The sequence below is a fragment of the Amblyomma maculatum genome, chromosome 2 (assembly GCF_055883805.1).
Source record: "Amblyomma maculatum isolate TAMU_Amacu chromosome 2, ASM5588380v1, whole genome shotgun sequence".
NCBI classification, from domain to species: domain Eukaryota; kingdom Metazoa; phylum Arthropoda; class Arachnida; order Ixodida; family Ixodidae; genus Amblyomma; species Amblyomma maculatum.
Genome location: NC_139345.1, coordinates 153,619,336 through 153,630,710, shown reverse-complemented (window position 1 = coordinate 153,630,710; position 11,375 = coordinate 153,619,336). Strand labels below are relative to the sequence as shown.

Sequence of the window (11,375 nt, the reverse complement as noted above, 5' to 3'; positions counted from 1 at the left end):
TAAGCAGTACATTTTTAAGGCGCCTGCGCATGCAGACTTTGTCGGGCCTGGGGCGGGCCTATATTGGAAACGCGGGCCAGGTACGCGCCTGGTTCATGTGTGCATGGGCCAGGCCCAGTCCCGGGCTTGGAGTTATGGGCCCGGGCTGGGCTCGGCCTTTAAACGGTGGGCATGGGCCGGGCCCGGACCGGAAAATCAGGTGCAGTGCTCTAGTCATGGGGTCGAGCGTGTGTTAATGCTGGAAGCACGTAGAGCATGAAAGCTTGCAGCGCGAACCCAGGACCCTTTTTGCAAGAAATTTCTATTAGCCAGCCAGATATACCAACTGGGAATTAAGTTCTATAAACAAATTAGACCATGCAATTTACCATGGGCAGTATCAAATAACTATATATGGTCCTTGAAGAAAAAAACTATGGCAATTAGACCATAATCGTTCAGCGGTTCAATTGTGCAAGTGCGTTACTGCAGGAAAACCAAATTCAATTTCGAGCGACCCGGGAATTAATCTTGTGCCCTGAACGTCCGTTTCAACTTGGATACCGCGGCTGCGCTCATGTACCCATGCATGCGTGTTCAACGGACAGTCCTTCACGCTCTTCAGCGTTTGAATTTTTATGCCGAGAATGAAAACGAGTGAATTAAAACGATGTAGGCCAAGGATTCTGTGGCTTAAAGGCTACTGTTGCAAGGTAGTTTTCACAAAATACAAAAGGCAGGTGGCGCATAGTACCACTTAATTTCAGTGGTATGTACATTTACGTTCATGATCTACACTATTCACCAGATATGTGGCAGTTATCTATTTAATCACCACACCAACCACACCAAACCATAGATCCATAGAGTTAATCGACAAACACACACCGCTTTGCCAAGGGAAGGCCTAGGCCTAGCTGTAAAGGCAGTACGATTTCTGGATACGTTTTATTGGACTGATTCGTCGATGTGCGTTCTGTGACAAAAGGGGGACTGTGAAACCTGTGGAACGACGCGTGCTATGCCTTTAAGGTGCAAACGCCACCTTGAGCAAGATATGTGCTCATGCACAGAAAAACAGAAAATCGGCGGTTCAGAATGCACATGGCTGCCGAGACCTCTCATGCCTCTTCGAGCGGTGGAGCTTCTGACTTCGACGCCCCCAGCTTGGCGAGATCTACGACGACGACAGTTCTACCGACCACTCTGCAGTAGTACAAGGCGGCCGGAGAGGTAAATATATACGTTCGAACTCGGTTGGCTAAAGACGCGCGGACAGACTTTACTCAAATCTGGGCTTGCTTTCATGGTGTTAATTCATTTCATTTGAAAACATAGAGCCGAGTCTAATAATTGTTCTGGGGTCGGAAAGCGCGATCTTTGAGGAGCGCCTCATTTGCATAAGTGTGTGCGCAGTCGAGATCTCTCGTAACAAAAAAAAAAAAAAAGAAGTGGCGGAGGGGGGGGGGGGGGTATAAGTACGCCAAACATCCCGGAAGTTGCTACTTTGAATCTCTCACTGCCTGGGCGCTGGACATTACACTGACGCCATGTTTACTGACCTTTTACAGTAATTGGCACGGTATTCCGTACAGCACCTTCATAGACTAAGTGTCATCTTAAATAAGCTCTCTGCTCCCAGTGGGCTGCAACCTATGAGAGTAGGAGGAGGGGGAGGGAGGGGGGGGAAGGGACTTTGTTTTAAGCTGCATCATATATGCAATCACAAATAATGGAACTTCCAGCAACAGGCACTTAGAGAGAAAACCAGAACACCGCATAATCTTTGTTTAGCTGTTGAGAGACCTTGTCGAGATGCAAAAACAGGATTTCTAGGAGGTCCCTTTTTGTGAGGTGATCTGCACTTCCTTAGTGACTGGAGAAGTGATTTTAATGGTTTACTGTGAATCTCACAGTCCTGTGGTGATAGACAACATTGAAAAAATGGAACTGCACAATAAATGAGATAATGAGGAAAATATTTTTCTGCCACCACCGTCACAATTACCCTACATCTCTCAAATAGTTCCATCAATGTTTTTCTGCCGCTTTGGAGGAGGAAAACAGGCCATATCAGTGTGAGTCCAGGACTAGTCTTTTATGCATTACCTCCACGTCTGATTGTTAAATAGCTTGTGCTTGGATTCTGTGAGCTGAAATTAAACTAATGCATCACCCTTGCCCTAACTCTACTATTTTAGTTCCATGCGGTTAACATACGAACCAGGATATATTATTTACATTATTAGATATATAGCATAGTAGGAAGGGCCGCTGTGTGTGTGTGTGTGTGTGTGTGTGTGTGTGTGTGTGTGTGTGTGTGTGTGTGTGTGTGTGTGTGTGTGTGTGTGTGTGTGTGTGTGTGTGTGTGTGTGTGTGTGTGTGTGTGTGTGTGTGTGTGTGTGTGTGTGTGTGTGTGTGTGTGTGTGTGTGTGTGTGTGTGTGTGTGTGTGTGTGTGTGTGTGTGTGTGTGTGTGTGTGTGTGTAAGGGGGGGGGGGGCACATGCACTTCAGCATGTTGCATAGAGCTCTGCATTCGAAGCTTTACTTGAATGTATGTTAACGGTGTGCCCGATGTTTCATGAAGTCGGCTGATTTAATGTTTAACATCTATGCTCTTTGTTACCAGGTTACACAGAGCATTGATGAAGACGAGGATAGAGAGGTGCCCCTGGATTGATGCCAGGTATGAAAAAGGCTTTTGGCAGAGAAAGAGAATGCTCATGGCACAAAGTTGTCAGTGTTTAATTACATATTTGTTTCAGTTGCCCCCACTACAAGGAACTTCATATTCGCACAGTACGAAGTTTCTTGATTTATAATCTGGTATCTAATTTTCAGCACAGTTCAAACTAAGCACAGTTAGCATAGTTTACACATGACATCTCACACTGCATTCTTTCCTTGATGGTCTTTATTTTGAGATGTTTCAAAATACCTTTTATTTCTCTGTTGAGAAACTTGGTGACCTATTAGAGCTGCCACTAAAAAGTGATAAATGTGATAACCAATAACCCTGCCTTTCTTACACCAGGCCAAAGCAAGATATTGCTTGCCAGTAGGCACAGATGTGCATGACACTCTCCTGGAGCAGCCGGCAACAGCGCATGTAAAATTGTAACATTTTAGTTTGGCCTGTCCCAGAATTTGTTATGGAAACGTTACAGTAGCTCTTGTGCTTGTTTTTTTTTTGTTTGTTTTTTTTGTAACCTATTGTGCTGCAAGTAGAAAAAAAAAAAGAAGATTGAGGTCTAAAGATCTAAACTAAAACTGCAACCAGGGTCCAAGATTTCAATTTTTTTTTGTCAAGTTTCAAGTTTATTGCACTTCATATATGATAGCATTACATACATAATAAATACAAAAGGAGTCCCATAGTGAAATGTACTGTACTGGGACCTCCTCAGCTAATTAAAACGAGTTATGAAAGGGAGCAGTGGTTACAGCAAATGTACAAAGTAAAAATATAGTATGTTATAACAATAATAATGTTTTCCCTTGCCTCTATAACAAATAAATGTTATAGAGGCAAGGAAGAAAAATTCATTCTGAAATTATAGAATGCCCCACAAAGAAGTAGCCGTAGACAGAACGACAAGTAGTATCATATCATAAAAAAAAATGAAAGGAAGAACAGCAGCATAGCGTAAAGTAATACAAGAAAATACAAGTATCCATTATTCAAATATTAATACAAACAAGTGAACATGTGCAAGAAAACAAGTTTTAAAAGTAACTTTTTACGAAGTGTGTATGAAGTATTTCATTAGTTGGTGGCACTGAATGATTGAAGAATTGAAGAACAAAATGAGCGCCATTAAACAAATGTATCAAAAGACTTGATTTGATGTCCGGAGGTATGTTATTCCATGCTTTGACTGATGTGAATCCAACTACGGTAATTAGTGCACACTCTTGGCAGGAGAAAATTACTTCTTGATGAAAATCTAATGGTATTGGGGTCAGTAAGATCTTGACGATATATAAACTAGAGAAGATTGTTGTTAATAACAAAAAAATATGTGAAAGTGCCTAAGTTATACGTGAGTAAGGCAGAGATGGGAAGAATGTTAAGTTGCTGAAAAAACTTGGGAATATTGGCACGGTATGGGCTGAATGTAAATATACGTAAAGCTTGGTTTTGTACGTGTTGTAGTGGTGTGATGTCACGTGTGAAGGATATCTGAAATCCCAAGTCGTAATGCAGTAATTAAGATGACTATGTATGAAAGCATAGTATTATGCTCATATTCATGGAGAAAGGACCAGGTTTGCAGGTTTGAAATCCATTTATCGCTCTGAACACTGATAGCCTCAGGCAAGAAACAGGAATTAGTGGCTGAGTTGCTGCTAACGCAAGGAAATGGCTTGACAAAAGCTGAAAAATGAGAGCACCTGTAGGAGGACAGGGTTTCCAATGTCACCAAGTTGCAGTTTCCAAAATACACAGTGTTATCAAGTGTGTTTACCATGCTTAGGGGACACCCTATCTGAGGTTGGTCATCAATAAATATAAGGTCACTCACTAAAGTCTGTTAATTTGCTTCTGTCAAGCTTTATTGATGACTTTAAAATCATAATTTTAATGCCAATGACACCTATAGTTGTATGGATTTACTGAAAAGTCAGTGGCTCTTCAGATACTTTTTATTTTTTTCTTTCCCACCTTTTATTACCTGACCCATATCACAAAACAGCACTTTAAGCCCTGGTCACATTGTTGCATAAACAGGGATGTGGCTTTGATATGCACCACGCTGAAGGTTTTTTAGTTTTCTTTCAGCTTGAGTGTCACTCGCGCTACCAAGAGTGAGATTCTGTGATCAGTAATGCCTGCGATAATTATGCAAAAAGCAGTTCAGTGTCTTGGAGAGGTATGTCACTGTGATTTTGGAGGGAAGTGGATAAACAAAAATATGCTTCAAGGCTTAGTCAGGGCTTTGTCACCTTCTATGCATCAAGATTGGTAGGGCCTGAATTACTCTTTTCTCCTCTAATTTAGCAGCTGCGCAAGATGGAAGCAAAGAATTGCTAAATATATACTTAAATATTGTTTAGCAGAATCAGATCCATGTACGTATCTAGCCTGACCATTAGGAGGAGCCATGTGTGGCTCTGGAAGAAGCAAAATCATGGTCAGTCAGTGCTACCACGTGCATCTTCAAGTTTTTGCTGCAACAAGAGCACGCCATAATTACCCCTCGCTGCACACAATTACTCGTGTCTGCCATAGGATGCCACAATGTTAGGAGACTCAGGTTATCATAAAAGACATAAAAGATGAGTGCTTGACCTATGGCAATGTAGTTGCTTAAGATTTACACTTTTCCAATGTACATTTAGTTATTTAAATGTTTAGTTCTGGAGAATTGCTGATTTTAACTCTAATGCCGCCAAGACTACTAAAAAAGGTGCTCTTCCTGGCTGAATATCGTTCCAGATACTGAAATTACGAACACTTTTTGGCTTGCAGTTGGCAAGCGGCCATGTAGCAAACTTGGTCTTCCAGCGTTCACCATGTAGCATTTCTCCTTTTCCTTCCATTGACTCCCCTTAACATCCAAAGTGTTTACATATACGGCTTTAGGTGGGTGTTTCAATCAATTTCAGTTATAACAGTTGCTTTTAAAATTATAATTGCCATATGAGCGCTTAAGCCTTTCACATGCAAGTGAGAACTCCAGCAATTTCTGCCGGAGTAACTAAAAAACTTATTTTGATTTAAAAAGTAATTGAACAAATTTTAGTTAAATAGGAAACTAGCAGAGATAGCTATTGTCTCTTTAAACGTTTATCGAGCCTCATAAACTGATTATAAAAATGAATTGCATGTAGTGGCCATCCTCTCTTTTTTTAAAGAATTGGTTCTGTTGTGTCCACTTTTCTGCTCCCCCTCTTTGGTTTAATGAAACTGCCATGCAACATTGATTAATATGCTACTGTCATATAATAGTTGTAAGTGGCGTGCAGTGCTGTTCATGAAGCTTACCATGATATGAATATTTTAAGCTTCAGTAATTTCAGAAAGGAAAGCTGGGCTAAGTTCTTATTGAGTGAGGCAAGATTTTCTCCTCTGGACTCACATTTTTTTTTTATCAAAGCAGGAAGAAGTGCCAGTACCTTATCCTGTGCCAAGTGATGCAGACAGCTCAGGTTCTGATGAAGACTGAGGTCCTCAAGTGAGCATGTTTCTTTTTTTCTGAAATGCTGAAGATTTAAATGCCAGATAATTCCATCTTGACACCAAAAGCTTTGAATCAAGTGCAAATGTTAAGCATTTTGGGCAGATAACCTTTCTCTGGCTTGCATGTTCAGTACATGCTCACCTTTATGCTGACCCTAACAAATGTAAAAAAATGGAATTTATCATGCAAGGAACCATATCGCACTGTTTGTCAGTAAAATACACCTGTCATTGTATCAGTTAGACTCTGCTATTTGGCACTTATGTATAAGTGGACTGTAGGAAAATTTGATGTGAACTAACATTTTCCTCCAATTAATATTTGTGGAATATCTCATTTATTTTAAGATGCTGACTGCAGAGCTCAACAAAGTACTTTGCAAGTTGCTGATGAGAGGACACAAGTTGCAGCCCTTCTCATGTCCTATGTGATGCACCATAAAGTCAGCGACCAGGGGGATGACAGACCCGCTGGACCTGCTGAATATCATCTAGTACCCAGGAAAAGCTCAAAAAATTGTAATATACTTGCTTTTCAAAGCTTTGGGTGTACGCATTCCTGAAGCTGAGAACCACTTCTATTGTCTTGATTGTACCAGGTACGTGGGTATTACAGCTCAGATTGAGATTCACTGCGAGAACTGTGAATGGGATATTGACATAGCCTTTTGCTCTTCCTTTCTTGTAATTCCTTTGAAAGAGCAGCTTCAACGAATTCTTGGGCAGCAAAACTTGAAGTTGCTTCCGCAAAGAATCAGAGGAAGTGTGATGACGTAGTGGATGACATAGAACATGCCAGGCTGTCGGCTGATTTTTCAACTAACAATATTTCACTATTGTGGAATACAGATAGAATTAAAGTGTTTTAAAAATTAACGTTTGACATCTGGCCAGTTCAGTGTGATATTCTTGAGCTGGACCTTGCAGTCTGAAAGCAGAACAGGCTTATGCCTGCTATTTGTTTTGGTTTTTCAAAGCCAAACATGACCACTCTTTTTACACTCTTTGCAAAGGAGCTACAGAAGCTTTCCTTAGGATTTCCATTAGTTAAACATGGAGAACAGGTCCAAATAAGGGTATTTGCAGCTGCATATTCAGTGGATGCCATTCGTTCAGCAGTCGGAAACTATAAACAATTTAATGGCTTTTATGGGTGTGGCTGGTGTTACTACCCCGGGGGCTCTTCGTACGAATATTGAGATCCTGCTCCAGTGTGCAGGACTGCTGTGAAGCATATTGAAGTGGCTAGAAAAGGCACATCTTAAGTGCCTGTTTATTAATAGAGTCAAGGGACCTTGCCTTGCCGTGACCTCGTTTTGATGTGGTGGATGGTTTCATCCCCGATTACCAGCATTGTGCCTGCTTTGATGTCATGTGACAGTTACTCAAACTGTGGCTAGAAAGCGAGTATGACTGCCCTTGGTAGAAAAGATACAAATTGACTCAGCTAAATAGCCTGGTGTTGACCATCTCACCTCCAATAGAGATCACCTGCACCCCAATGAGGTTTGAAGACTGAGCTAGGTAATTGGAAGGTGTCAGACCCCCTGCAGACACCCTACCATGCTCTGTACAGAGGAGGGCTCCTGCTTCTTTGTCGAGCAAATAGGTACTTTGGGCATACCACTTCTTTCTTTTTATTATTATTTCTTTTATTTTCTATTATTATCATTTTTTTGCTGGAGGTGCTGCGATGTGCAGGTCTGAGTTACTCCTTTAGACTGAACCAGCTCTGCTAGATGCTTTAACAATAGTTCCACGAGTTGTGTCGATACATTTCATAACTCCTCTGTGGTGCACTGTTATTCACTGAGGCTTGAGCTCCAGAAGCCTGCAGTATTGGTGCAATAGGCATTACCTTTAGTAAGTGTCGGTTTCCTCTTTCACTCCTTGTTTCCACTTGTGCAGCTTTATGCATTTTGGAAGTTTTCCAGTCATGGATGCTTACTGAGTTTTTTATTGCCTTTACTTTTACATTTGTCATTTTTGCTCATTCTTTTTCCAATTGTATACATACATATATATATGTACATTTTCCTTCTCCCTGCTAAATGTTTTGCCATTGTTACAAGTAAGCTTGTTTTTTTTTCCTGTCATGTGGCTTCTATGAGGTATGTATTTATAGTTGTGCTTCATTTACCCTTTCATACATCTTTCCTAATTTTGCCTGCTTGGCGAGTATTTGGGTACAGTTTAAACCTGATGTAGTGAAGGATGTGTTCTCTGTGCATCTTCTTTTTCCCATTATTTTTTGTCTCTATATATATATTTTTTTTTTCACTTTCTGGCCTTTCATTTTTTTTTTTTTCTTTTGCACCTCTTACAATTGTAGTCTAACGGGCCTGGAGGAAAGTGGTGGCACATGGAGCACTGAATGCAGGGCTCCACTTGGGAAGAAAGAGATAAATGAAATAAAAGTTGTTCCTCCTCCTAAATCTGCTACTAATATATCTTTGTCAGTTAATGAGAGTGGGCACGTTCCAGATATCTTGTCTTTGGTGAAGTGAATTCCTCGCTGCTGGCTTACTCAGGCACATTGACAAGATCTTGCCTTTATAAGAAAAAGTTGCTTGCCGAACTGCACTATAAGCACTTGCTTCCACTCTGATCAGCTTTTGAAATGGTAATGAAGGCTTGGAGCATCATGCTTTGAAAGGGTGATATAAAACAGGAGAGAGGGGGGCAAGTGATCTGAAAAGGCAAGCTGTTGGGTATACTTATGTTCATCTTGACATCTATTCATTAATAGCTTTCTGTTGCCATTGAAAGTCACAATCAAGGAGTCCAGCAAGGTCATATAACATTCACTGCTCTTGTGAATGCTTGAGGCAGCGAGGCTTGCCGATTCTGAAAGTCGACAGTTGGAACTTGCATGTTCTGTGCAGGGTCGGTGCCAAAGTTGGCTAGAGCTGTTGTGTCAGTGACAGAGTGGCAGGGTCAGTTGGCGGCAATATCAGTAAGAATATTGTAGATTATTTCGTCTTCATAACAATATTGTTCAGCGATTACCAAGCCAGCGGCTTCCTCCCATTTGTTGAGTGTTATGGCAGCAGTAATGGGGCAAAGGGGGCAGGTGGGCATCAGCTTCTTAGGCTTTGACTGTCTAGGCTTTTGGCAAATATGGTCAGCTACGAATGGGCAGGATGCTTTGAAGTTAGTGTCTTTTATTGTGCCTTATGTGAGCATGAATGTATTTAGCACTAATCCAGCGGTTCAGGGCATAGCCAAATTGTCTAATGCTTGTGTGTCTGCTTGTAGTGCTTTCACACTAAAAAGAAACAATGGGGACATAGTGGATTCAAACCCAGGAATTACTCATGGGAAGCAAGTATGAAGTGCTGTAGCTATAACTGCAGTGGATCCCCCCATGTGCAGACTGCAACACACTCTTGCACTGTGCACTGGATGTCCTCGTCTCCATCAACTGCCACCTGTGCACAAAAGCTTTCGCACGTCTTACTCGATTGTTAAATTTTTTTTTTTGATGCTCAAACAACTGGGTTACAGGGAACTACATAGGATGGCTAAAACAAAGGCTCATAACGCAAGATGAAGCCGTGGTTGTCTCTGGCTTCGTGAATGGGCTAAGCTTATTGCTTTGACTCCATTGCTCTTCGGGTGTCACTTGGCTGATTCTAATGGATGGCTCGTATTCTCACTCATTTCATTTTGTAGAACAGGTGCTGTTATATTTTGATTCTATTATTTTCTTTGTGCAGTCACCATTCTTTGTTGGTTTAAAATGTGTAATAAATTTTTTGAATGTCTTGCAACCTTCGTGATTATTGTCCTACAATGATACATACATCACTGAGCAGCTCATAAGTTGCAAAGGGACACATGAGTCATGATTTCCACTTTTTCTGTGCTTCCATATATCCGTAAAGTTTCAACACATAGTTTAAATATGATTTCAGCCATGCCTACTTGATGAAGCAGCGAGTCTAGAGCTCGAAACTTCACAGCTTTTTGCAGATTCATTAAAATAAAGATGCCAGATAAGAGATTTCCTTTTTTTTTTGCACAGAAAGGAACAACTATAGATTGCAACAAACACTTGTTTGGAAAGTTAGAGGGCATAAAGAAAAGCTGTTTTCTTTTACCATGATGAAAATAACCACATTTTGCTCAGCCTGACTGGATTTTGAGCGTGAATTTTCTGTCTTTTGCAGAGTTAAAAAATAGCCCTGGGCTAAAGCGCTTACCTAGACCCCCCCCCCCTTTTTTTTTTTTGTCCTTACTCACTTTTATCCTACACTTCTGCAATATGCCCCATTTTATTCTATATGTATTAAATTTAAGAAGGACAAGATGTGATTATTGCAATTAGTGCGAGAGTGATGCATTAGTTTGGCACCACACAGAACAGAAGCAAAGCCATTAACAGTCAGACATGACTAGTCCGGCACTCACTCTGACATAGCCCATTTTCCTCCCCTAAAGAAGCAGAAAAGAACAGACAGAACTATTTGAGAGATGAAGGGCGATAGTGATAGGGATGAAGGTGGCGGTGTAAAAAAAAAATTACTTGCATCAGCTCTTTCAATTACATTTTTTTTATGTAGTCCACTGTCACAGGATGGAAACCCGTTATACTTTGTGGCACGGGCAGAGGCTCTTTATTTTTCTTTCCTTTTGCATGCCTCAACATAATGTCACAGGATGGAGGGGAAACTATTAAAACTTCTGTGATAATATAAGCAGGTGCAGATCACCTCACATGAAAGGGGCCTCCGAGAATGGTGGGGAATCCCTGCTTTTGCAGCTCGACAAGGTCTCTCCTGTTGCTAAACAAATCAGTCGGATTAAGCAGGGACCCCGTCTCATTCTTAGTTTTCCTCTTCATACCTGTTGCTAAGTTACGTTATTTGCCGTCCTATATATGAAGCAGGTTAGAATAAATTGGCCCTCTCCTCCTATCTTCGGAGATAAGACCCTGGGCCGCAGCCTCCTTAGCCCACATCTTAATTCAGCGCTGCTTGGCCACCAGCTCATTAATGGCCAGACATTAAGACCCGCAGTAGCAAGAAGTCCCTTTTAAATGAAAAAATATTGGGAAAGATGGTCAGCTTGATGAATGTAGCTCATTTTGACATTATCAATATTTAAAACCATGCAAAACTTGGAAAAAAAGTGTGTTCCAGAATGAGTAAAAAGCCCGACCTGCTCGGTCTCACTTTGTGCAAGAACTTTTTGGCAGTTTCTTGGAACA

General features: G+C 41.1%; 1 protein-coding gene across 3 annotated transcripts; it reads left to right on the top strand.

Annotated features, from left to right (window-relative positions):
* The first annotated feature begins 51 nt into the window (after positions 1-51).
* On the top strand, positions 52-9,936 carry LOC146200202 (uncharacterized). 3 transcript variants are annotated; one of them, XR_014705205.1, is made up of 5 exons: positions 399-1,212; positions 2,609-2,665; positions 6,081-6,158; positions 6,512-6,682; positions 8,496-9,936. XR_014705205.1 is itself a non-coding variant. In XM_084595420.1 (4 exons), exons 1-4 carry the CDS (start codon positions 1,001-1,003, stop codon positions 6,516-6,518), a joined length of 351 nt encoding a protein of 116 aa, XP_084451546.1. In that variant the 5' UTR covers positions 52-1,000; the 3' UTR covers positions 6,519-9,936. The 3 variants fall into 3 exon arrangements, 2 of the variants coding, with proteins under 2 accessions (XP_084451546.1, XP_084451545.1); XM_084595420.1 differs by having other exon boundaries at positions 52-1,212; positions 6,084-6,158; positions 6,512-9,936; XM_084595419.1 differs by having other exon boundaries at positions 6,512-9,936.
* Positions 9,937-11,375: the final 1,439 nt, after the last annotated feature.